Source organism: Ochotona curzoniae, unplaced genomic scaffold (assembly GCF_017591425.1).
Source record: "Ochotona curzoniae isolate NIBS_2020 unplaced genomic scaffold, NIBS_Ocur_1.0 scaffold_3890, whole genome shotgun sequence".
NCBI lineage: Eukaryota > Metazoa > Chordata > Mammalia > Lagomorpha > Ochotonidae > Ochotona > Ochotona curzoniae.
Genome location: NW_024467115.1, coordinates 32312970 through 32340969, shown reverse-complemented (window position 1 = coordinate 32340969; position 28000 = coordinate 32312970). Strand labels below are relative to the sequence as shown.

The 28000-nt window shown below is 40.0% G+C and overlaps 1 protein-coding gene across 4 annotated transcripts in view; it reads right to left on the bottom strand.

Moving 5' to 3' along the window:
- The window catches only part of OPRM1 (opioid receptor mu 1), a 163474-nt gene that overhangs the window by 99633 nt on the left and 35841 nt on the right, over positions 1 to 28000 (bottom strand). The window contains exons 2-5 of one of the 4 annotated variants that reach the window (XM_040965305.1): positions 22301 to 22653; positions 21044 to 21564; positions 20946 to 20951; positions 12995 to 13003 (exon numbers count right to left, since the gene is read on the bottom strand). In XM_040965305.1, coding sequence (XP_040821239.1) covers positions 20946 to 20951; positions 21044 to 21564; positions 22301 to 22653 — 880 coding nt within the window. In that variant the 3' untranslated portion in view covers positions 12995 to 13003. Of the gene's footprint in view, positions 1 to 8726; positions 8905 to 12994; positions 13004 to 19013; positions 19125 to 20945; positions 20952 to 21043; positions 21565 to 22300; positions 22654 to 28000 lie in introns of those variants that run through there. The other 3 variants (XM_040965303.1, XM_040965302.1, XM_040965304.1) reach the window with 3 other exon arrangements.

Below are 28000 nucleotides of genomic sequence, written 5' to 3'. Positions count from 1 at the left end.
TTCTAAAACTTGTCTGTCTCCTAAACATAATATAGCATATTTTTAGCATCTTCTTATGAATCTTCACTTTGAAATGGGCTGTTTTGTGTTCTAGAATCAAATGAAAACAAATTCAATTGCCATTTTAGGTTAGAATTACTAATTACTTGAAAAAGGAAGGATGACAGTGAAATGGCAATGAAAACTGACAATTCTTTAATTTCTGCAAGTTTACATGGATACACAAATTCTCATTCGTTTCAGTATACACATAAATAAACACACAACCATATTTCCCTTATAGATTCCAACTGTATTGGTAATTAGGTTCCTATATAATGATATATATGAGGAATTTTCTGCAAGTTTATGAAAAGTGCCCATTATTTTAAATTCCATCTTAAGTGAATCTTTTGAAGTATCCTTTTATAATGATATATTATATATATAATTAGTATATATGTGCATATATATTACACATGTCTATTTCTCTCTATTATGTACACATACATACACATAATTTCATATATATTTGGTATATAATGAAACTGCATATATTAATATATTTCTTATTTAATTTCCATGAAAATTAATGGAACCATATATGTGAATATTCACATACCTTTAATTTCCATTAAAGTAATGGAGATATATATATTACCATTCATATAGCTTTGCTTAACACAGAAATTTTTCTATTAGTATTAAAATACAGATTTGGATTTTATGGGTTTTATAGTAATTCAAACTTTTCTGTAGAAATTATGTTTCCTATAAAGCTGATGAATAATTTGAGCATGAATGTGGATTCAAATTGAGAAGTTATAGGTGTGACTCTGTTCTAATTTTCATTTTCAGCTTATGGCCAGGGTGCAAATATAAATGAACCTAATGACTATGAACTTTTCAAATAAGCAGAGAACTCTTGTTGATTGCTTCCTAGTGTGCATGTAATCACACTTAATTCCAAGGCTTTCTTTCACTAGCTGCTACGTGTGTGCATGCAGGCACCTGCGCAGTGTGTCGGGACGTGTTATCAGTGAACTTGAAACCCAAAGGGCCCTCACTGAGCTGTATATTCAGCCACATCAGACACTCTGGTTCCTGGGCGACTGCAGAGCTGTCCCCCCGTGGTCCGGCCTGTCAGCTGCTTCTCAGGCTTCGAGGTGACTCAGTATGTCTCAGTAATATGGCCCAAACTGTTTTCCTGGTGATTTCAGAGCGCCCGATAAACAACATGCTCACGTAACACAATCATTTGCATTGTTACTTTGCTTTCTGGATTTTTCTTGAACTGGGAGCATGAAAATTGCATTGCATTGGTATGTGCCACCTCCAGCTTCACACCCTGTTACACTTCAAAGCATAACAAATACAGCCTTTAGGTCAAAACATCAATGGTTTTTAACATCATGTGGTCAGATTGGCTTAGGTTTTTAGATCCAGTCTAATGCCAGTTCCTTTTTTCCCCCACACAAAGACATCTGTGTATTAGGAAAAACAAGAGCAGCAACGACTGTCAACAATAGGGAGCTTATAACTGGTCTGTCAAAATATCACAGCTGTGACCAGGCAGTCCCCGGGTCCCCTTTCTTGCCAGTCAGCTCCATGGAAAGCATGAGGAATCATTTTGTCTCGTGGTATTTATAATGACTCCGTTTTCAGCTGTCTCTCAGGCAGAAATCAGCTATTTGGAAGGCGGGCAGCGTGATTGCTTCAAGTGTCTTCAGAATCAATAAGACAAATTGATCTTCCCATTTCCTACAGAAGCTTTGGGCTTGTTATGAGAAACACTGTGTTTTACTAAACAGATGTTTCACTTCCATGGCAATATACCAAACTACACCCAGGTAAAAGTAACCTCAATGCACTGCCCCAGGCCTTCAAGTTCACCAAATTCTTGCTGTGTGGACTTTGCTTAAATAAATCACTGTTCATTTTTAAGAATTGCAGAATCAGTGTGTTTTTGGATTAGATTATGGATGATTTAGTTGGAAGGAGTTTATTACAAAAAGGAAAACAGGCTTGTAATCAGGATTGACTCAATTTTCCTTTTGCTCCTCCAATTGATACACCAGCACAGAACACTGAGCGCTCTTCAGGCGAATCCAGGTTTTTCCCTTTGTTTTATCCCAATTTGTGCAGACATTATATGATTGATTCATGAGTAGCAGTGCAATCCTGAAAACATTTGCCAGATTACCACATCTAAATCTGAGTTCATAAATCCTGAAAATAAGTGGTTATTTTAACCTAATTTACATGGATGTCGGAGCTGGCATGGAAAGCACCCAGCTGGGAAGGAGGCCTACAGTTTTTTTTTTCTTTAAGAAATAAGTACCTAAGATTTCCATAAAGCAAATGAGCTTTTAGTTAATACGGCAGATCTGCAGTGGCTCCCTACTGAGTCAGAGCAAGGGTGAACTTGGGGGCAGATGGGAACAAATTGTATCACAGCAGAAGAGTAAGAGGAGGCTGGGTTATTTTGTTGGTGTAACTGCAGGAGCAGACTCCGGCATCACGTTTTACCACCTGCAGAGATGCAGAACAAGAATCAGCTGATGCTTCTCCTGTTCTGCTCAGGATAATGGAGATCCTAGTGTGACTGGTTCTGCACTCAAAAGGGCTTAGACTAGGAGACCCTGCAAAAGGCCAGGGAAATGCAGGTGGCTCCCTTAGTCAGAGCATAGGGACCTTTTGAAGGGGGACACTGAGTCAGTCAGCACAAAGGGAAACCCATTCAGGAGACATAAATGAAAGGTGCTGGCAGTTTCTATAGGAAGTTCTCCTTCTGTAACTGTGGAATGTCAAAGAGAAAAATGTTGCATCTGAGCAGAGCTCAGTAACAATCACAACCACCAGTGAACAAAACCCAGACCTCAGAAACAAACCACACATTTCCAAGACTGGGTAAGCGACTAAGCAGAAATCTCAGATTCTGCTCACAGATGACATCCCTTCTCTCAGGGGACACTTTAGACTCCTAGCAGCAACATCTATGGATTTTAAAACATTGTATTTCTGACCCAGGTTCAGTTTGACCCAGGCACTCAGGAAAATAGAAACCTCTGCTATTTTCTGGTTTTCTGGCCTCTACCATCTCTCTTCTCATTTCTGTTGGCATCTTGTACGCTTTTCTGATTACTTCCAGAATATTTTCTAACATTAGTAGCTAATATTAACTAAATTAAAAAATTTACATATTTTAGTTAAAACATTGGACATTCTCTTAATGGGTTTGAATGCAAATGGAATGTGATAACTTATTTTTAAGTTTTAAATTCTTTCAAAAATGTTTCAAGCTATTTTTTATGATGCTTTCTGAAACAGCTTTTGTTGCTAAAGATTCCTATTATAATTTCTGTGAGAATATCAAGATGGAAAGGGCCTCTCTATTCTCTCATAAACCATAAAACAAATACACACTTCCCCGCCCCAAGGCGATGCATATGTCACTAGAATATAATAGGGTTAGCTGAAATATAGGCAATTAATCTTTTTAATTACATAGATTTAGACTTAATGTGCATGACTGAAGGGTAAAAAGCGTGCTGTATTTGATTCATAAAATAGCTTTGTGTGATAACAAATCACTGAAATGTGCAGAGAGAGGCTTCATTTACCATAAAACTTATGAGCGTCCTACATGGCGTAGTAGATATTACCAAGCTTTCAAAGGCAAAAGTCAAGATGCATTATTTGAACTTGTAACTATACCCATACCAACACTGAAACTATGGATTGTTCTGATCAACACAGTTCACTTTATACACTGACAAGTAACTGGTTCAGCTTTGCAAGCTTGTGCAGAGACAACTTTTTTGAAACACTGACCTGTAAAAGGTTAAATGTAATTGCCTGCACTCAACTGTGGCCTCCTATAGATTCTGTTCCTGGACTAACAGATTCGATAGACTACTCACAACCTTGAGGAGATGTTACCTGCTCTACAGAACAACTGAGCAATTTTTACATAATTTCTTTGGATAAATCCTGGGAATGCAAAGTGCTTCTGTCACTGGATCTCTAGGTGCTGGTTTCTAGGTTGGTCCAGATGCAGAGATGAACTCTTCCTAACGTGTACAAGCAATGGAGATTCTTCTAGCTTCCTCTCCAACTTTAACCCAAAGTACAGACTTTCATGAAGTTCTTTTTTACTAAAAAAATCTAGGAATGCACGGCGAATTGAAAGATATTTTATGCATTAAATTTGTATAAATGTATGATGGGAAGAACCCTAGAAAATGAATTCTTCTTCAAACATGTGCATAAGGTCTAAAATCATCTTTTCAAATATTTGATTCAAGAAGTTCTTTCGATATATTTAAAGTTAGTGATTCCTGAATACTTGATATTTCCTTAAAATGCTGATGCAGTGTTTATTTAATGTTATTTGAGATGTTCTCTAAGAATACAACTCAATCTAGTTTTAACTTGCTTTTTTTTAAAGATTTATTTATTTTTATTGAAAAGGTGGATATGCAGACAGAGAGGAAGATCTTCTGTCTGATCATTCACTCCCCAAGTGACCGCAATGGCTGGAGCTGAAACAATGCTAAGCCAGGAGCCAGGAGCTCTTCTGGGTCTCCCATGTGGGTGCAGGATCCCAAGGCTTTGGGCCGTCCTCAACTGCTTTACCAGGCTACAAGCAGGGAGCTAGATGGGAAGTGGGACTGCCAGGATTAGAACTGGTGCCCATATGGGATCCTGGCGCATGCAAGGTGAGGACTTTAGCCACAATGCTTTCATGCCAGGCCATTAACTTGCTTTTTATAGCACTAAAGTCAGTGCTAGGCCCACTGTGATAGCCTAGTGGCTAAAGACCTCGCCTTGCGTGTGCCAGGATTCCATATGGGTACAGGTTTGTGTCTCAGCTTCTCCACTTCCTCTGCCACTCTCCACTTGTGGCCTGGAAAAGAAGTAGAAGATGGTCCAAAACCCTGGGACCTTTACTCATATTGGAGACCCAGAAGAAACTGCTGGCTCCTGGCTTTGGATCGCCTCAGTTCCAGCTCTTGTGGCCATTTGTGGAATGAACCAGCAGATGGAAGACCTTCCTCTCTGTCCACTGTGTATATCTGACTTTCCAATACAAGTAAGTAAATATTTAAAAAAATTTCAATGCCAATGCTATCATGTTTGTAATTCAAGTGTCTAAGATACAGTAACATTGGTTGAATTAAAATAAACTTAACTCATCTGTCTCTGCTTTTAAGTAATTTCAAAGTACAGCAATGAGAAGAACTTGCGAGAAGCTTTTGGTTTTGAACAGCTATTGATGTAAGTAATTCCTTGAATTATTAAAATTTGATGACACTGAAGAATAATGTGAGTGTGACTTATTTCTAATCATGTCTAACTAGTTCCAGAAGAGGTGTCTCAAAGTTGGATGTTTTGGTTGATTTTTGGTTTGGACCTCATTGCAGTGGTCTTAAATAGAGTTTGCAGGTCCTATTGTCACACAAGGATCCTGCAGTATCTCAAATTAGGAGGACAACACAGTGTTAAGGGCTGTAAAGGATTAGGCATTCATGAAGTATTCTGTTTGTTTCCCCTGAACCCCAAGCAGCAATGCCTGTCAGAGAGTAGGTATGCTTGGAATACGGGCAGGAATCTTGAGGCTTTTGCAATTTGCAGTAAGGACTCAAGACACTTGCTTTGTGTTGATGAATGTTTCCATGAAGAATATAGTACTGCTGCTAATAACCATTGCTTGATTATTCTACGTAATCTCAACAACTGTACAATCATAGGTAAGAATGGGTGGTCGACTGAGAATCCAATGAGCTTAGGCTATTGTGGCCTGTCCTTGTGTTGTTTTGGCTACAACACACACATGTTTCTAAAATTTCAAGAAATAGTATCAGCTTCTCACAGGTATCAGGGCTGATTGAACCTGGAAAACCTCTAGTGACCACTTCATCTTGAGACATGCTACAGTGGAGATAGATTTGTATAAACTGTCTCATGATAGGAAAGGCATGGCAGGCCTTTTATTGCTTCTGTCTTTTCAGTGGTACAGTGACTTTAAGCACTACCAGGAAGCTTTTACTTTAGCTTTCAAACATGTAAGTACAGATGAATTAGCATTATGAATGTTTCGTAATAAGTGTGGTCAGAGAATCTTTTCTGGGGTGTTTTTATATCAGCTGCACTTACCTATCAGGCTTTGCATCTATGTTTCTGAATTTCTGCATTTCCTGGGAGTTTGAGATTAAACACATACTCTGTGAAAAGCTGGAAACAAAATGTTGTTAATATGGATCCATCTTTTCTCCAAATGTATATATTATCCTATGGATATACATACTATATATACTATGCTAAGTGAGCCTTATTAGCATCACTTTTAAAAACATAATAATGATAGTTGGAAGAGAATGGATACCAGTTTGAGCAACACGAATCTTAATATCTGAAAAAATAGATATCTTCCCTCAATTCAAAGGTCTGTTTTAGAGTTTATCTTAACACAGCCTTTGTCCTCTGTTAGGTATTGAGGAAGGTTTCAAATGGCCCAAGTAAGAACCCTGCTTCTTCCAGATTTCACATCTCCAATTTGTATACCAGTTCAGGAAGAAATCATACCACAAAGGACAGAGGTACAACAGGAAGGACAAAGCCTTGCATTTTCTTTTCCTTCAGAGTTCATATGAACTTAGCCCACCTAAGTTCAGAGTGATTCAGAGTGATTACCTGCGTGTTTGCCGTGGAATAGCAAGGTAATTACAGCAAATTCACAATAAAAAGGGGTTTGAATGAAAACCTTTAAAAGCCCGTTTATTATTCATATGATTATGTCTTGCTTTTAAGATAACCACTTCATTAAACATTTTGAGTAATCTAAGAGATGGTGAGGAAGAGGCTTGTTGACATTTGGGGAAAAGATGGATCAGATTTTGCATAAGGACTGGTTTGTTCTCAACCACAGACCATCTCATTCATGCAAAGAGGTGGTGATGAAGAAGGAACAGTGATTGTTGGGAAAGTATGTTAGGAACGATAGAACTTTCATATCATCTCTAGAAAGAACTCATCAAAAAAAATTAAAGGGAGAATAGTTCTCCTCAAAGGCTTATCTACAAACGTTTCATTCTCCCCTATTGTTCTTCATTTCCTTGATTCTTTCTACAAGTTTCAGTAGTGTATGTGTACAAATACTTTTGTTTAAAACTCTAATTTTTAAGGCTTTGGTTTTAACTACTTTGGTCAAAAAAAAAATCAAATACAGTGTACATCTATTCTGGGACATGACTGAGAAATTATTAGAGGCAAGTATGGCACATCATCAAAAGGCAACTCAAAAACATCTTTTTTTTCTTCTATCGTGGATATTTGAGTTGATTCCATATCATGGTAGACAACTGGGTCTGGGACAGTGAATTCACTCACTTTGAACTGTGGAGCTGCCAGAAATATTACCTTTGGGTGTCCATAAACATTTGTACCTAGTTAGACTGATGAAGGGGTACAGATTTTTCCAGGTGAGTGTAAGGCAGCTTGTTGATTTGAGGGTCTCAGAAAGGAAGCAGGTATTTTGTCAACAATGAAAATGTATCTGACTCATTTAATCAATGCTGAGAGAAATTCAGAGTGAGAGCAGTTTGTCATGGGCCAGCCGACTTGCTTGTCTATGTAGATCAAATAAAGTGGGTGATTGCCAAATGTCTACTGCATTTTACAGTAAGAGCGGAAGATTGCCTTAGAGAAATTGCTTAGAGAAGATTGACACATTATTTAGGAAATTTTGATATTTAGAAGAGATCAAAAAAGGCCAAAATATAGGGATGACATTACAAGAACATAACCTGGAAAAATTTTTGGACGATTATTAATATTTCAGGTCCAAGACACTACACAGAATCCAAAAATAGATACATTTTTTTTTATAAGTTCACTTGAGTCTTACTGTCTTGGGATTAAGCTTAATTGGTCTTGATATATATATATGTTTCAATTTTCAACTTTTTTCAGTCAATAAAACATCTGTCATTTTATCATGCTGATTTAGAAAGCTTGGATGTTCTGAGCCGCATTTAAAAAAATAACATGTAAATGAACCGTGTGACTGAGATATGAAGAGTACCTTCCCGTGTGTGACTTCCTGCATGGCTGAAGTGGGTAGCCCATTGAATGACTATTGTGTTCTGTGAATACATAGTTGTGAAGAAGAAAGGGAATTTGACAGCTCGGAGTGGGAAGCCAATCACATGGGCAATACGCATGGACAACGCCCCGGTCAGGGACTTAGGCGGTGCCTTAGGATCAGTCCTGCTGCAACCAAGGGACCCGCTGCTGTGTCTTGAATTGTCCTTTGTGGCAATTTCTTCCTTTGCAATTGTGGAGCTGGGTGAGAAAGATGTGGTTTCCCTAAGCGATACCAAACCAAGAAATCTGGAGAAAATGATGTCTGAACCAGATGATACTGTCAAAAATGAACACTATCAGTCAAAAATAGAACAATGTATTCCCTTTACAAAAAAGACCAGAAAGACTTGGACATTCACACCAGGTGCTTGGGTCAGAGGTAGCGTTTACTTCATGTGTTGCCATTGTGAATCTAACAATAGATGTTTGCTCTTTGACAAGGTCATTCATATTTGCTTGAAAACAGGTTATCTCTAGATGGATCACTTTCTATGATGATCTCAATTCATAGAGCATGGAGTGTGTTGGTCCCATTGGGAATCATTTTCATGATTATATACACCAGCTGGACTATTGGTACGATGCATCATTTTCCTTTCAGAGGAAAGACTTTTGATAAACTCACAGGCAGGCTCTTTCCTTGGAGACCAGAGCTGCCTAAACACTCAGGCAGAGACCTGCTTCCAAGTACACGGTGGCTTCGGAGCAAAGAGATGGTTGGAATGCCATGAGATCCAGTTAGGGCAGCGGAGCAGTTTCTGCTTCGATATTTTCTAGCTGAAAACAGAGAAAAAGGGGAAACAGAGACTATTTTAGTCTTGGGGCTGCAGCACATGTTTGCTGAACACTATCTGGGATCCTTCACCTTCCAAGGCTTTCTCAGGGCCAAGACGTTAATCTTTTTAAGGATTCCAAGTCACCTCCTGTGCCATTAGCAACCTGCTCTTGTCTTTGTTTCCACTGCTGAAGAAGAACGCCATACTGGACAGTTCCTTTGAAAAAAACCTCATTTTTAACTCAAGCTGTTTCTCTCTCTGCCTTGACCCTTTCTCTGCCTCCATACCCTCTCATCATTTATGATCTGGCTAAAATTTCAGAAGCAAAGCAATGCCGTTATTTGCAGTACGTTTTGCGTTCTTCATTTCTAGATACAGTTATGGATTCTGAGAAAACTAAGTATTATTTCATTGTTGAACCAAAATAAGCTGATCTTTAGATTCTATTTTCTGTGAACTTCTTGCAGTTCTATGTCACGTAATAACATTATGTCTGGAAAGACACACAAATTCAAGAGGAGGTTGGCTACCCATCCTTAGATTGAGCTATTGAGCTAATGAGATGGTACAAAGCATTCAAGATCAGCAGGTCAATCTGAGTTCTTTCTTCATTGTATGTGGATTGCTGATTGTCCATAGATTTCTTTGTGGTTGAACAGTGAGTGTGGTGTGATCACCAGCTGTTCATATTGTGATCTGATTAAAACTAACAGTATGGAGACGCAATCTATGGAAACAATACATAAGTAAGCTTTTGTGGGAGTGCATTGTGTTCAGGATACCACAGTGCATGACTGATTGATTGAGCTCATGTAGAAGATGGCATTCTGTTGATGATAATCCTCATCCAGGATTACAATAGATTGGTTCTAGATCTTTTCAGGATATCCAGTATAATTGCTAATGGGTTTGTATGATCACATGAAAATCGAAGTTCCTCTGAGAGTATACGGGGCTGACAGGTGAATCACGGGGAGACCTGCTCCACAGAGCTTTTCTGAGCAGTCTTCTTGAGATGAACCCTAAGACCACATTATCTATTGCCTGATTTGCTTTCAAAGCTGGTCACATAGCCAGGCAAGGTCCTCCATTGCCTGGCTATATGAGAACAATAGCATGATTCTTTGCAATCCTTGGATTTGGGGATTGGTGTGTCTGCTTGCTACAAAAGATGCTTTATCCTTAGTGGTAGGACTGTTAGCTGAGTTGCAGCACAGCAGTTGGGGTACTGTGGGTCATGCTGTGAGACATGGGGTCAATGCGACTGGTGCTATCATGCTGATGCTCCAACTGTTTGCTGTGTTGTGAATGGTGAACTGTTTTTACTTGTTCCTGAGTCACTTTGTCTGTGTTGGGTGTCCGGCCCAACAGAATGGTGACAGACAAATCTGTTGCTGTCTTTGAACTGCCTGGCCCATTCTGAGATCACACTTTTTTCTTTGGCAATGACCACAGCAGAGCTCTTTCTGTAGATCTAACCACAATTTTAGAAACAACTCTTAGATACGTATATTAGATACAGGGACACAACCTTCCACATGCATTTCTGTTAACCTGCCTTTTGACTATCACTTTTACAGGAAGTCATCGAGAGAACCTCTGTGGGATATTTTTTTGGCTTTTACAAAACAAAAACATAAAATGTTGGAAAAGCTTTTAAATTTCAAATGAAAGCTTATTTAGGGTGATTTTAGTGTCCATCTATATTAAGATCTGTATGCATTTTCTGCAGTTTTTTTGTAACTGGAGAGAATTTAAGACATGATTTTCAATTCCATCAATCTCTGGAAGGAAGCAGAAGCCCTCAGTTGTGAAGCGACGTGACCCAGTGTGCTGGGCAAGGAGAGACAGTCCAATATTTTTATTTTCAGTTGCTCTCCTCTACTTCCATTTGCTCTTTCCTATTTTTGATGCTGCATGAATTTGCAGTAGGAATCAATAACAGACTTGGGAACTGTTATCAGCATTGCAGACAATAGTAATTTTAAAATCTCTCTCTCTCTCTCTCACACACACACACATCCTCCCTTTGGAGTTGATGACTCAACAAGCAAAGGTTGCCATGCACTTAAGTAACTGGCAGTTCATTCATGCTTCCAAGTTCCCAATAAGTGTGTTGAGATCCACAGCACCAGTCCAGGAAGGGAGAATTCGAGCAGAGGAGGAATCACCTGGAAGTTCAAAAGATCCAGTCTTGAGTTTCCATATGCTTCCTCTTGCCTTTAATATGGACACACTCTGCTCAATAATAAATACTAACTCTTTTCTGTCTTGTAAAATGTTTGATGGTTATTTCTGTAGTCTGTGAAGAAGAGCTGGACCCCAGAGCCTGAACAGGGCAGGTAGTCAAACACAGAATGCACTCTTATTTCCTGGGCAATGGAACGAGTCAAGGAAACTCCTGACTCTGAATCTACATGCCTGCAGCAAGAGCTGGACTCAAAGCTCACCTGAGTGGTGGTCGGAAGGTCAGGAGCTGGCACCTCTAGCCAGGCTCCCTATTTATTAATTTGCATTTGTTTCCCAGAAAATACTGTTATAGTCATTCTTTCATATGCTTCCCACTGCTGAGAATTTGTGCCTTTTAGAATAAATTTGTTTTCTACAAAGTACTTTACTCAAAACAACAGAATGTGTCAATTAGAAGGCATTTTCTCAGCAATGTGCTGTTTAATTCGATAAAAACACTTCCCAAAGCTACATAGACTCCTTTCCTTATAATTACAGCTAGAAAGTGGCAAGTTGCAAAACAAATGCACAGGAAAAGTGAAAAACCAAACAAAGGCACAACCTGCTCCAATTTCAGATACAGAATTTTTTTTATCTCATTTGTGTATTGAAGGATTTACATCATATTTTAAAAATATATATTTATTGTTGGCTTCACAAATACAGAGAGAGGAGCAGACACACATAGAGTACCTTTATTTACGGTTCACTCACCGAACCACAACAGCCAGGACTGGCCTGGTCAAAGCTGGGAGTCGGGAGGCGGTTGCAGATCTCCTACATGGGTGCAGGCACCCAAGCACTTAGGCCATCCTCTACTGCTCCCCAGGCCATCGGCAGGGATGTGAACTGGTGCCCATCAGGAGACACCAGCGTTACGATGGATTAGTCTGATCACTGCAACATCAGCCCCAGATCATCTATCTAAAGGAAGTGAGGTTCTGATATAAGAAAACCTTCTTGCGAAATCCAGAATCAATAGATATATTGGTAAGCATGTTTATATGCGTTTATCTGGAGGAAAGTGTAATGTGAAGTGGAGTTACACCTATACTTCTGAGTAAAAGATGAACTCCCAATCAAGTTGTTTTACATATCCCGAAAGCAGAATGCTGGACTTTCTACCATTGTCTATACCTACAATGTCAGGATACACTTAAGTAGTAGAATGATGGATTTGTGACTGTTGTTGAAAGTCTATTTTTATAATATAAGGGAAAATTGGGGAACAGGGTCGGGGAGGGTAGGAAGAGAAATCCCTGAGCCTAAGGAACCATATCCTGAAAAATAAAGAATTAAGAAAAAGTGAGACCTAGGGTGTATACACTACTTCAGGATCCTGGTTAGTATCTGGTATTGTGACATACACCAGTTATTCCTTTAAAACATTGAATCTGAATATATTCATAGCCATTTTGGGACTGCTGGTTTACAACAGATTTTTAAAAAGCTGCCTATGAAACTTGCATTCTCCAGAAGCTATAAGATGCTCCTTGAAAACCTGGACTTATAGGTCCTGGTGTGATAGCCTAGCAGCTAAGGTTCTCGCCTTGCATGTTCCAGGGTCCCAAATGGGCTCTGGTTCATGTCCCGGCAGTCCCGCTTCCCATCCAGCTCCCTGCTTGTGGCCTGGGAAGGCAGTCAAGGACAGCCCAAAGCCTTGAGACCCTGCACCTGCGTGGGATACCCAAAAAGAAGCTCCTGTCTCCTGCCTTAGCATTGGCTCAGCTCCAGACGTTGAGGCCACAGGGGGAGTGAACCGTCAGATGGAAGATCTTCCTCTGTTTCTCCTCCTCTTTGTATATCTGAATTTCCAATAAAAATAAATAGATCTTAGAAAAAGTGGGCTTATGCTCAGTTACATTTCATAGCTTTGATTCAAAAAAGTGAAGTGCGTATGAATGTAACATAGACACAAAATCAAACACACAATTCCTTCCCTAAAGCAAGAACAAAAAAGGTGGAATTTACCAGCAGTGCCTATATAACTTTTCAAAATGGATCACATTAATATTTCACTGTATCAGTAATATTCTGCAAAGCCTAGAGATCATATAAACAGTGAAATTCTTACTCAGATAACCATGCATTTGCTTCCCTGACCTACCAACATTAATATTTGCATTTCTCAATTTCTTCACTATTAGAATCTGATTGCCTCAATTTCTTCTGTGAGTAAAATGCTGACATTTTAACATTAGAAACCTCCTATGAAAAGGAGATGCCTGTACCTCAAAGCCCACACCATCCTCAACTCATTATGCTTTAAATACTTTTTGTGTCAATTGTATTTTAATAAATTAATTTTTTAAAAATCACAATTTTTAATTTTTGATATATGGAACTACCTTTCCCTTTAGTTTTCTTTTTCCCATGATTTCTGATATTCTGCTGTAATTAGTAGGATTGCATTGTAGAAGTCTAATTTCTCATTCACATTTCTTTAATATGTGATGAATCTTGTATAGCCCAAGGAAATCATGTGTAATTGTTTTCAACTCCATTCACCATTTTTGAATCATGTCTCAGTGTGATTTGCTTGCTCAACTTCTAGAATGAGCTGTCATTACAACTCCTTCACTTCTAGATATTAGATCACTGTTGGACTAATTCATAAATGCAATAGTTAAGATGGTTTGTAGTGTGCTATCCATGAAATAAACATTCCCAGAACTTTTTCTGTTTTGCTTTCTAATTCTACAACCATTCTCATGCAGTCTCTGTTGTGGACCACCATATTTCTTTCGTAAAATTGGCTTACTCCTTTTGTATTTCGGGCCTTAACCTGTCATTTGGGATACTCAATATACCCCCAATTATTGGGATTATTAAGATCTGAAACAAGTAAAAATTCACAATCTACCTCATTTTAACACTTTAGTCAGTATAATATTATATTCATATAGTATTGTATACATTAAATTCACTGCAGTATTATATAAATCAATATGTCTGTCAAGTCTCTTGTCAAAAAACTATTAGTACTTGTTTAACCTGATTCTTTTGTCAAATAATTCTCTCAGAAAATAAGATGTGTGTGGCACAGATCATCACAGAAGCATCTTGCCTCCCTCTAAATGATGTCAAGATGCGTTTTAATAGGAAGAGGTCTGTGCAGAGCAGTTGGTAGCCACAGCGTTCCCATGAACCTGCTGCTGCCTGCCTTTGCCCTGCCTTCTCCCATTCTTCCTTGCTTCTGAGATTTTGGCTTGTGTTTCATCCATACATTCTCTTAATGGTTTAATATCTCCAGGAGATGTGACCTCATTCAGAGTCCCTCAGGGCTCTCTAACAAGATTGTTTATCTCTATTGGCCTTTAATTCTTTCTTAATTATGTTTCCGCCTGGAGATAATTTTCGTTGAAAGAGAGAAGCTTGAAGTCAGGTGCTTTGCTATTTCTTCCGTCCACGCTTAGTGTCCAGTTAGGACTGAACAGGGAGGTTTTTTCTATTGGGAAATCAGGGACATGTTTCAGAAGATCGTTAGCCTACAGCGAGATACCTGGAGCCTAGTTCCGACTCTCACACACTGTTCAGATTTCCATGACCAACAGGCCATATGTTGATGACTGAGGAGCAGAACAGTTTTAGGAGGGGTGTACAGGGAAATCTTCAATACCTTAGTGAGGAGTAACTGATCTTTGTGTCCTACCTAGTAAGGTATATGGGAATCCAAGCTGACTTTTTCCTGTCTGTTCTAAGCTTTCCTTATTGGTCTCTGTCTACCTGGTCTAATTTTTGGGTCTCTAGAGCAACACTGATGGTCATTCAAAAAGAGGGTGGAGAGCTTGGATTATCCTAAAATTCACAAAGTTCAGTAAAAATCATGCTTGAATACTCTAAGCTGCTAAATATAAAAAGGAAAATAGAGATGAGACAGCTGAATAGCACCCTACAACCATTTTAAGGTTTATAGCAGCTGGTTGTATGTAAGGTAAAATTGAGATGTCAATGAAGTAGTTACAGGATGTGGGTAAGAACTTGCATTTTCTAGCATATTGGTCACTCAATACCATGTCATTTAACTTCATGATATTGTAAATTTCCATGTTTCTTCCCGTTGTTGAAATTGTGTAGTGGCTTTTCATTGGAGGGGATGATATTCTGCCAGTTCTACTTTCAGACCAAGGATGGTCTCCCAATTAAACTGTTGAATTTGTCTGGACAATAAGATGCTGGACTCTCTGTGCATGGTCCATACCCGCAATAAAAGAATCATGACTGGTTATAAACTGCACTATTGTAACAATATGGAGGAATTCAAGACATTTGAAGATATTCACTGCTATAATTTTTTTTTTTTTTTAAAGATTTATTTTTATTATTTTTTCATTGGAAAGGCGGATATACAGAGAGGAGAGACAGAGAGGAAGATCTTCCGTCCGATGATTCACTCCCCAAGTGAGCGCGACGGGCCGATACTATGCCGGTCCGAAGCCAGGAGCCTCTTCCGGGTCTCCCACGCGGTGCAGGGTCCCAAAGCTTTGGGCCGTCCTCGACTGCTTTCCCAGGCCACAGGCAGGGAGCTGGAAGGGAAGCAGGGCTGCCGGGATTAGAACCGGCGCCCATATGGGATCCCGGGCGTGCTAGGTGAGGACCTTAACCACTTGCGCCACCGCGCCGGGCCCTACTGCTATAATTTTTATCCTGGGGAAAAAAGATATAAAATTAAAAATTACATTTCTAGGTTTTAGTTTTATTTGTAGACAGGAGGGGTTTGGATAAATGATCTGTAGCATTTTTTTCCCCCAGTTCCAGTGTTCTAGGAGTCATGAATGTTTTATCTGTTTGCGAAACTGTGAGATCATTGATCTGGATGCTGATATTTAGTTACAGCAGTTTGCAAGTCTATTTGCACGGAGTTCCAAAGCAACCGGAGACATCTGCAGTTAGTGTACCAGCCACCTGCTAAGTCTCGTTTGCAACACGTGGAAACGCTAAGAATAACATGAAAGAGTAGTTCAAAGAGATCGTGTTTCAGAAGTTAATATTTTAAATCTGAACCATCTTGTATTTATTTATATTTGGGAATTTTCTGTGCTTTAGCTGAGGTCTGTCTCACAAGGGTCCCTGTGTTACAGGCTTGGTCCTCCTTGAGGTGTTGTTGAACTGCTGCGGGTCTTTAAGAGGTGGAGCTTAGGCAGAGGCTTACAGGTCCTGGGAAACAGGCCCTGGAAAGTGATGAATTCTCCTGGACCCTGACTGGATCTTGTTAGGTGATTTCACAGAAGCCTGGTTCTGGACCAATCCATTCTGTCTCGTGCTTTCCTTGTTTATGTGTGATTAACTGCCCTGTACATGTGAGCTGCTTCCTTCTTCCCTGCTCAAAGGAACTGAGATGGAGGTATAATGTCATTGAACCCCTAAAGCCATGAGATAAATAATCATCTTTTCTCCAGATCCAATGAATAGGCACACCCCTTTCGTGCACTAACACACGTGCAAGAGGACAAATTTTCTTTTTAGACCGTAGGATTGAAGTGAATCACCATTTTGCTTTCATTTACAAATATGCATTAATGTTGTCAGGAGTCTTAATTTTGTGAGCTAGTCTCATTCAGGGCTTTTGTTATGGAGTTGAAATCATCTCCTTTCTAAATTAACTCTCCACAGATGTCTTATAAAAATTGGAGTTACAGCTTTGTTGCTTCCCGGTTAGTTTTATGGTTTGCTCAGCATCTCCTCATTTCTTGATCTATTACTCTCATTGAAATGTCAACAGGGCAAATTCAAAACAAGGGTCACAGTGTTTAGGAAGGGGCTAAGGAAAGTGGAGTAGAGAACATACAATAAATTGAACATACAATAAAGTTTCACTGAGCTATCACTTTATCTTATAAAGTACACTGATTGGATGTAAAGTTGAGACTTTTTTCAAGGAGAACTACTTCATTTTGTAAGGCACATGGTTTTCTTAGATGAAAATTTTGCATCAATCAGCTTGACTGAAATGGTTATTCATATTAGACAAAAGAGTACAATTGGCAGAGAAGAAGTTACAGTTGAAATCAGTCTGTAGTTTAGTGTTTTATTCAAAATAGAATCTTAAATCCCGTCTTCCCACAAAGAACTATAATTTCCTGGAGAAATTCCCAAGAAATTGTGTTTTCTGTAGTTCATGGTAAAGTTTGACTTTTTCATTGAGATTCTACAGTAACAACTGAGTGCCTAGTGGTCTTATGTGCAAAGTTGAAAGAAGCTTGGGATTCATGTTGGCAACATGGGCTGCTCATCTGGATTCTGTCTTTTCCTGGTTGTTTGATATTGTGCAATCACTTAACTTCTCTGAGCATTAATTTTCTAAGATTTAGCCATCAGGAAGCAGCTGTGATAATACATGTGAAAACACTTTTAAATCTGTATCCTACCATACCAGTGTGAGTTATTGTTCTTATTTTGCATTTAATTAAGCATAAAATATTTCAACAATGATACAGATGATCTTCATAGAGACATATCTTTTCCAAATCAACATGAAACATTTTCAGAATCACCTAGGTAGCAAAATAAAAATGCTTTACTTAATACCATTGGGGTAGAAACCAAACAAAAGTCAGCTTGTGAAATATGAGTTGGACCTGAATTTGTTTAAGTGTATAGGGGAGAAATTCTGAAGCAAGGTAGAGTTCAATAAGACAACAGAAGGGCAGAGAAATTAAATTGCCTTGAGAACAGATGGAGAATGAATGCCTAGCCCAAATCTACCTAATGAAGACCTAGAAGCCAAAGACAACAAGCTGAACATAAATCGGGCATGGACGCTACAGTGGCACAGTCTGTTGAACCCTGAATTGAACAGAGGTTGTAAAGTAGCACATTAAAAATGAATACTTAACCTAGGGAAGACCTCGTTAGGGCACTGAATCCATTTGTGGCCCTCTCTTTAAAAACAAATTATAGAGACGGCATATATGTAACTATTTTTTCAGAAGTCTGACTTTTGGTCACAGTGCCAAATATGGGGAAGGATAAAATGTTGGTACCCTACTGTAAGTACTTTCCTGTTATTGAAGCATGAGCATGGAATGACATCAGAGGACAAGGCTGTCATTTAGGTGTTGTTTGGTTGCCCAAAAGGGGTCATTCCCAGTACCTTCTGTATTTCCTAAAACAATATACATTCTTTTATCATTCATTCATTCAACACGTACTTTCAAGTGTTCTCAGTTGTGCTCAGTAAGTACCCTGTGCTCAGTAAGTACTAGAGGTTGAAGAAGGAGCAGCACAGTTGTGCTTCCATCTCAAAGTAATGGTTCACTGATCCATATAGCATGCTTCTCTTATTGACTGTTAACAAAGTAGCCACAGCTCTTCCAGTCCCTGATGCCTCATCCCTTTGCAACTTACCTGCAGCTCCTATCGACAAGGCATGGTTACTTTTTCCCACTCCTTGAATGCAGGCTGACACAGCGATTTTACTTGACCCGGAGAAAACATGTAAGTATCATGCATTTGTTATACTCTACTGTATTAGCATATTTACTTAAAAAGGAAAATGATTAAAAATTAACTGAAAGCATGTAATGTCTTTGCATTAGTTCCAACTTTTGACATCAGGAAGACTTCTCTGTTCTTTCTCAGAGTTGGTGGCACCTACGAGGACCATGCCAGCATGCTGGAGCATGAGTGCCAATGTGGCGCCAGCTAGACCTGCTGAGATCATCCTAGGTGAACCAGCATGGCAGCTGTCTGTATAGTGAGACCAGCTAAGACTGGTGGGAAGATGCAGTCCACCAGCCCAGAAGTGTAACCCAAGCAAGCGGTTAGTGCAAGCCACTGAAGTTCGGGATAAGTCATTGTGCAACAGAAGCTGGCTGAGCAGCCCCTAACTTTGGAAGCTTATTTTGGGCATGGATTTTCTCATATGGCTTATCAAATTACCTTTGCAACTGCCAAATCGCCACTTCACTTTGCGCTGCACAGACATGGGCTCAGGGAACAGTGGTCTCAGAGTACAGACACCCTGGGAAGGTTCGATATTGAATCTCTGATCTGCAGAATAGGAAGTTGACTAATGTGCTTAAAACGTGTAATGTACTTGTGCAGTAAATTGTATTTCTTGGAGAAAACAAAAACACACAGACATAGCATAAACATCTACAAACAATATAAACTTATAACAAACACTTAAAATTTTATGCAAATCCAGTTATCTTTGTTTTCTTAATTGATGCCCTATGACGTAAACAAAAACCAGATAATAAACAGAAAGTGACCAAACACCTATTTGTCAGATTCTGAATTTATACATCTGATCAAATAAATCCTAAAGATACAGCCAAGGCATCTCTACAAAGGATTATTATTTGGGTATGTAATTGAAATTCTGACGAGAGACTTACATATTGTTCTGATTTTTTTCATGTAACTGCTAAAATTATAAAGATGACACATCAATAGAGAATAGTGGAAGAGATCTTCGATTTATTCCAATTTTCTTTCTGTTTTCCTGGAGCCTTCTCTCCCTGTCCAGCTCTCCAAGCTGGGTATTTCAGCAGAGCTGCCAATTCCAGGATTAATGTGTTTGTGGTATCATCTGACACTGACACTGCTTCCTGGAGGCCATGGTGGAGATAAGCCCTAATTGGAGGTATTTTTTTTAAAGCAAACCTATTAGTTACTTAGAGCTTCTGCAATTAGCTTTCTTCTGGATCTGGCTGGGCAAGAAACCCACACTCAGGTGGGGATGCTGAATTGGGAGGGATTGAAGGGCTGGATATTATCCACTGAAGGACAAGGATGCCTACTCTGGAGAGAGCTCCAGCAGACAGGTTGGGAGTTCTCTTTTCCAAAAGTGAGACATGGGAAGAAGCCAAGAGGGACAGAGATGAGGAGGCCCCAGCAGTAGCACCTGGAAAGAGGAGGAAGCTATGGTTGCCCTAAAGGAAAGATGTGGATATTTTCACAAGGCTTTCACTTTGCATTGATGGAACCATTTAACTCCTTGGCAGAGTATGTTAACCTTAGCCTGAGTTTTAAACCGCTTTCTTCAAATTGATTCAAAAGAATTTGTTCATATGGTTGGTTTGAAAGAATTTGTTTAACCATTCCCCTCTTTTGTGTCTCCAGGTTTTGATAGCCACTGAAGAGCACAGTTGCTTTGTAAGAAGAACAAATACAGAAATCTTGACGTGGAGGGAAAAAATAGGAAATAGTAAAATCAGAAATCACTTATTTCTGCATTTTGTTTTTGAAATGGAATTAGGAGTGAAGCATAATAATTTAATGGGTCTCTGGCTGGAAGTGGACCTGCCAGAATGACTTCAAGTCCTCTAGGGCATGTGGGTACCTGTGTTTTTTGTAACAGTATTTAATATTAGTGGTATAAGGATTCAGAGCAGGTCCATCTGGGACATATTTTATTATTCCTCTGGTTAATCAAAATGGGTGCTCCTGGATTGGACTAGACTGGGTGGCAATAGTATGGCAAAGAAAGAATACAGCAGACAAGGCACTTACTCCTTCTATTTAGCCATAGAACCAGAGCAGGAGTGATTTTGGAGAAGTTCTGTGGATATTGAACTGGTGTCTCTAAAATTCAAAACATTTCTTGGAAAAATATGAGGGAATCTAGGTCAGGGTTATTTGTATAATAGACTAAAATCTTAAATTTTTCATAAAGTAGAGTTTGCAAAAATAATGATTTTTCTTAGCAGGCTTATGGATTTCTTGTTGGCATGTCTTTGCATCTAAACCAATACACGGTAATGCATAGAATACTATTTATATAGCAAAGCACCATGGTGACATTGTAATTCCAATCTGCTCCCCACACACCTCCATTCTCATACTGAACCAAAACCCTCTAGTTACTCATCTCTTTCTATGGACTCCAAATCCTGGAATCCTGTAAAACTCTGTAACCTGTACATAACCCTCAGTAGGTATATCTGATTCTAGAAACTGCATACCTGATGGTTAGTCCTGTCCACCGTATTGGCCGTGGAGGGATGGTCTCTAGTGTTCTGACGGGCTCGAGTGGAGTTTTGTTGCTCGATGGTGGAGGATGTAGGGATGCAGAACTCTCTGAAGCATCTCTTGAAGTTTTCATCCAAAAATGCATATAGGACCGGGTTCAGGCAACTGTTTGTGTAACCAAGAGCGATGCAGAAGTGCCACGAAACCGTCTGGAACGTAGTTTCTGGGATGTTGATCAATGCTTTAATGATGACATAAATGTGAATGGGAGTCCAGCAAACAATGAACACCGCCACCACCACCAGCACCATTCTGGTGATTCTCCTCAGATTCCTGTCTTTTTCCTTGGAGCCTGAGAGCATACGGACACTCTTGAGACGTAGGATCATCAGCCCATAACACACTGTAATGATGAGGACTGGCATGATGAATGCAAAGATGAACACACAGATCTTCAGCAGGTTCTCCCAGTACCAGGCAGGGTGAGAAAATGTTAGCGTGCAATCTATGGAGCCTAGAAGAGGAGGACAAAGGAGCTGCAACACTTGATTATGTCACAAAGGGTTTCACTGTGCTTGCTTTGCCCTGGTCAGCATCTACTTAAGTATATTACCACACAAAACAATAAGAAAAGACGTAAAGAAATTGTGCAAGAACCTTAGCTCTGTTGATTTTTGGGGAAAGTTTCTTTTATTTATCACAGATTGTTTTTGGTCTACTTTGGTTGACCACAGTAAGCTTTCAGAGAGAACAGTTATGGACCTCTGACCATGAGCTAGACTCTGTGGAATCTACATTGATATAAAACATATAATCATTGCCCAAGTTGTTAGAAAATTTCAGCTAATGGCTGTTTTTGTTGTACTGTTTTGATTAGTGGTTCATTAGTCTGTTATTAAGTCCAGAAATATGCACTTGTCATATAGGCAGTCATTTGAACTTTTTAATACAATCCCCAAAGAGGTAAATTTGAGTTCAATTTCTAAATACTCTTGGGCAAAGCTGTATTCTTATTTCCATACTATTTTATGACATTGATATAGAACAATCAGGAAGAAACAGACAATATGTTTGGTGAGCTTAAAAGTAAAAGTCCTTTTTCAAAAATATTCCAAGACACCTTCTAGGGATAAATATAATCACACTGGGACAGAGACATTGGTCTTCTACATCACTCTTGCTGGAATCCTGACAACACCAATGTACTGAGCTATAAACCTTGCAGCTCTTGGGCCAGTAGCATCACTCACCTTGCCTGTACTTTGTTGTTGCCATGAACATTACAGGCAGACCAATGGCCGAAGAGAGGATCCAGTTGCAGACATTGACGATTTTGGCATTTCGGGGAGTACGGAAATCCAGAGCCTTTACGGGGTGGCATACGGCAATGTAGCGATCCACGCTCATGGTGCAGAGGGTGAATATGCTGGTGAACATGTTATAGTAATCTATGGAGATCACAATCTTGCAAAGGATGGTTCCAAAAGGCCATGTGCCCATCAGGTAGTTGACACTCTGGAAGGGCAGAGTACTGGTTGCTAAGGCATCTGCCAGAGCAAGGTTGAATATGTAGATGTTGGTGGCGGTCTTCATTTTAGTGTATCTGGGAGAGAAAGGAAGAATAATCACAGAACCAGTGAAGACACCCATGGAAAATATGGACAAGCTTCTGATGATGAAACTGTGGAAACCATTTTTAAGAGGGGATATAGACTTCTTCTTTTTACATTTAAAAATATTTGATTTTATTTTATGATATAGTTCCAGAGGCTCTGGGGTTGCCCGTGCCCTGCCCCAGGTCCCTTCCCCCACCCCCACGAATTTCCCCTTTAGTTTTATAATGGATGTCCTCCACGATCAGTCCCAAGTCCATCATGCTCTTATTGAAGTGTTTCCAGACAATGTAGAGATTGTTAGAGTCCATCACCTTACTGTTAGAATGCATTCAATTCTTTCCCTGGGAGTCCATCTTTGGTCTGTATGCATTGAGACTTACAGTAGACTGTCTCCAAATTCTTTTGAAAAAATCTGCTGGTTTGCCTGTTTGCAATCATGATCTATGGGCTAGATAAATAATTTCTCTACATATCAGTTTTCCTTTCTATAAAATGGTTATGATTACAGCAGCCTTGGTGATCTATGGGCATTATTTTAAATATATCACTCACTGTGATAGGTATCATAAAAGTGTGGCACTCTTAACCAAGTAAAACAGATTGCAGAATAATTTTAAATGCATGAGAAATATCTAAACACATAGATATCATTAAAGTTACTGAATCCCCAAACAGTACAAAAGTATATGTATATGTATGTATGTATATATATATGTATATGTTTATGTATACACACATATGCACTTCAAACACAGAGTTGGCTAGAGGCATTGAGAAGAGGTATCCTACAGAGAATAAGGCAGAGGAAACTAGGAGTAAGGTGTGTGAGGCATTTTGTAAGTGCAGATGCTATGTTCAGTTTTCAACTATAATGACATATTAGTTAAGTAGTTTTAGGAGTACTGGGTCATTTCAGGCAGCCTGAGTGCTGAGAACCCCAGACAAAGACATTGAGTTGAAATGACGTGATGTGAGCCTCAGCCCAGGAACATGCTGGCAGTGTCATTCAGTGTGGAGTGGGGAACACTGTGCTGAAACACTCTGTCTCAGCCCCCAGAGTGTGCTGAGCTACGCTGCACATTGCGGGAGCAGGGAGGACAGGGGACATGTTAGATAGTGGCCACAGAAGACAGCTTTGACAGGCATGGGATGCTGCTGAGGATTTGCATGGACTGGGACATTACACTTGCAGGTAAGCAAGGGAGCTGAGGCAGAATGGTATGTAGACAGGAATCTGGAGGGCATGTCTGCGTCAGGTCATGGTGCCTGCACATGTGAGATGGGCTCGGCTTGGTAGCATTACCAGTTGCCCACTGGCACACACAGAAGCTAGGGATGAGAGAAATGCTTGGTAGGGTCAGGCTGTGTTCCCACCCATAGTACCTACTGGTGAGCACTGGCACAGGGGATGGGTTTCTTCAGGCTGGGCCAGACTGCAATGAATGTGGTCTGGGTCAGTTGACAGGCCAGGATGGGTTGGGTCCCTTGTATGCTGGCTCTCTCAAGATAAAGAGTGGATGTGGGATAGTTTGGGCTAGGTTGTAGCACTTGTAGGCATGCACAAAAACCAGAGTTTATTTGGGACTTGCTTGGGGGTAATGAGGGTTGCCCCAAGTAGGCCACACCATCTACTGGTGTGCGTGATGGCTGGGCCTGTGGAGTGCTGGTCAGGGCTGGCTATAGCATCTGCCTGCTGGTTCACATGGGAGATTGGGCTGGTGAGAGAACTGCCTAAGCAGTTGCATCCATGGTTATGTTCATTGGCTGGTGCAGGTGAGCAAAAGAACTCAACCCTGCACTATGTGGTGCAAACAGGAGTCAAGTCTGAGGATGCCCCAAGCAAAATTTCTTGGGAGACTCCCCAGCTAGATGACTGGACTCAAACCATGGCCTTAGGAAAAATTCTTGGGATATGTGGTCTGACTTTGGAGTTCATATATTGAGACTGGGCCTTCTCAGAATCTGACATCTGTGCAGTAACATACCCAGATATGCATGAAAGACAAGGCTGTCAGCTCATCTAGGCCAACAGAGGGTGTCAAGTACCCCATCAAAAGACGGAAAGTAGAACAGCTTATAAAAATTCTTCCGGTCAGGCTTTGTAGCCAAAGGCCCGTGGCTACATCAAACTAGATCTGTTCGGACACTACACCCTGGAAAGATTTTCTCAATCTTTGTGTGACAAAAATGACAATGTCTCAGAAGTATCAAAGCCACTCAAGCAGCACCCTCAGAACAGTTCTTTCCCATCGTGTGGTCTCTAAGGTGAAATCAAGCGATGTGTCCGCACTTTCTACTCATCCCCCATCCTCCCTGGGACAGTGATGTAGTTTGACAGGAAAGAGTGGGCTTCCTCTCCTAACCCCAGCAGACAAAGCAGGAAGAAGAAGTGCAACACACATCTCATCCCCCTTCCTTCATTTCTGGATCCTCTCCATCCTAATCAGAGGTCCACACGGGCATGTATCCCTCTCAAATATGTAGGCAATATTAAAAATAAAATGAAAAATTAAAAAAGAAATGGTATGATGCCTTAGGTGTTATTGAATTGTAAAAATTTATCAGGGAATGGCAATGTCTTGCAGGGAATATAAGGACATTCAGAAATGTAGAAAAATGGAATGAAAAGATCAGCTAATTTGATCTGAAAATGTTGAAAACACACACGTTTTCCCCACAATATGCATCTCCTGTGATTCCTCATATTGTAGTCTGTTCGTGGAGGGTGTTGTGTGCCGTGGTGAGATTTGGTCAGACCACTGATGATGGGAATCTATGGTATCTCTGGCTATCTATGGAATTTCTGCTTTTGCATTTTCAGCACATTTGTTCAAGTATAATTAGGATACAGTCAGTGACACATGAAGTGCATAATGTGATAAGTTTTGGGTGTATATACTCATGAAGCCACCATCATGTTTAAAATCAGGGGTTGACCAGCTGTAGTCTGTGCACTTCCTTGGGTCACTGTGTATTTTTGTAGATGGTTTATGAGCACATAGCCATAGCAATTTATCTAAATCTTATATGTAGGTGGTTTTGTAACCTCAGTACTTCCCTTTCTCTTTTTACATCCTAACCTTGTGACTAGCACACATTTGTAACTGTAAAAGCAGCAATAATAACAACACAACAGATATTCTTTTTATCTGCTACTTAACAATAGCTAACCGTTCATCTTGTAGCCACAGGGAGATGGCCAAGAAGAAGGATTTGTGACCAACTGCTGGTTTCTTGCCAAAATGTCATCTCAAAGGGTTTCTGAAGGACCCTGCAATCCTGCTTGGTTACTCCGAACAGCCTCCTTTCACGACTTTTTTTTTTCTTGAAAATTCTCTTCGTGGATTTGCAGTGCTTGTAGTAGGGGTGCTTATTTTGGCACCTGAGAATGCCATTTTCCCTGCTGATGTTCCAAGCCCACCACCTCCAGGCAGCAGTTCACCGCTCTGGCATGGAATCACCAGCATTCAACGTAGGGATTTATTTTGTCCTGGTCACATGTTGATGCTATAATTGCATAGCTGAATAGTTGCCTCAGAGCCTAAAATCTGAAAATTGACCCAAGCTGCAGGTTGTAGATAAGAGAAAATGATACAGAATCCCTTATCAAAGTCAGGTCTTCCTTGGACTTTTTATTTATTTTTAAATAAATTCTTTCCAGATGTTGTCGTGTTTACTGTTTCCCAAAAGGCAAAGAGTCTGATTCATTAGCCCCAGATGGCAGTGACTTTGAGAGATGATGTGATGGGTCCTTGGGACTGGAGCTTTCATTCAGTGAGCCAGGAAAGTGTGCCCTTTCAACAAAGACTAGAAAGCCAAAATTACATGAGGGGATTTCACGAACTGCCTCAGGTCAGCAGGTTGGAACTGCCGTTTCTGCTTTAAGAATTCTGATGACCCAGGAGCATCTTAAATCCATGAAGAGTCGCTTTGCTGATAAGAAGGTCCCCTGGTTTCAGATATGGTGACATTTTGGGGGGCTGACTGTAGAAGTTTCACTTCCTGAAAAAGATTTTTTCAGTGGAAAAAGTAGAGAAAGTAGAGCAAGCCACTTAGCTCGGTGAGAGAAGCTATTCAACTTCACTGGGGGACTCTGAATGTGGCCAACAAAAAGTAACTTAAATAAGATCTTCCAAAATACCAAAACAAACACAAAAATTAAAATTGATTTGAAGCTTTTAGAATAGCTGACCTTGATTTCAAGTTGTTAATTTGGATGTTATTTGTAAGGAGCTTTCTCCCAGAAACCAGGAAACTCATTTTTGCTAAACACACTTTTGATTATAGACCCTCATGACCTAGGGACATGACTGACTGCGTTAGTCACTTCCGACGCAGGAAGCCTCACATTTGCATCTTACCTTTAATAGTGTGTCTGTGCTGAACAATCAGGTTCCTCACAGTCACATTTCTGAGTTGTCATACAGCTAACCTTTCCTTCAGATTTGTCTCAGCTCCATATTCTCTTAATGTATGATTATTCCCACTAAACAAATGAACAACCCTCCTCTCCCCCATTTCCTCGCTCAAAAAGGTATGTTGGCAGAACAAAACCAGGATAGGGTCCTGCACCATGAAAGAGAAAGCATGATTTGATAAAGGCTCGATTAGGTCAGTTTAGCCACTGGATAATCCGTATCCATTTCTAGAGTCTCAGTGTATACCCACAACATATAATTTTATCTGTTCACTTAAAAATAACAAGGAAATAAAAGTGAGTATTTATCTATGGAAAGTATGGGCATTTTACAGGAATGCTGTTAAAATTCCCCAATTGATCCCCAAAAAATCCATCTAAAGACAGCCAGATTCTGGATCCTGCTACTCATGCTTTGAATCATCGCAACATATCAAAGAGGATTCAGTATTCCCTAAATACAAAAATTAGAATTATTAAAGACTCAAGGTTCGGGAATTCCAGTAGCCTCCAATAGACACCTAAAGATTTTGTCCGAACAGGTGTTCTCGTCACAAAAGGGATAATGCAGTTCAACACCACGAGCATTTCCTTGTGTTCTGTTTCGACATGGTGGTACAAAGCTAAAGGGGTAGTCACATTGAAAGCCCCACACCGAAGCCTACACAGCACATTTATCAAGGAGCCAAAGAGGTGAGCTCAAGCAATGATTATTTCTGTTGTTTAGTTTGCCTCTGCAGGGTCCTGGATATGAACTCACAATCCTGTTTGCATCCTTTGTACCTTACTGTGTGCTGCAAATGTGTTTAGTAGCCAAGTGGGCACAGTGGACTGAGTGGGACATGGACATGCCCTTAAACAGTCTCTTCTGGACTCTTTGGCTCTTCAGGGGGGATCATTTTTATGGTATCCTTGAG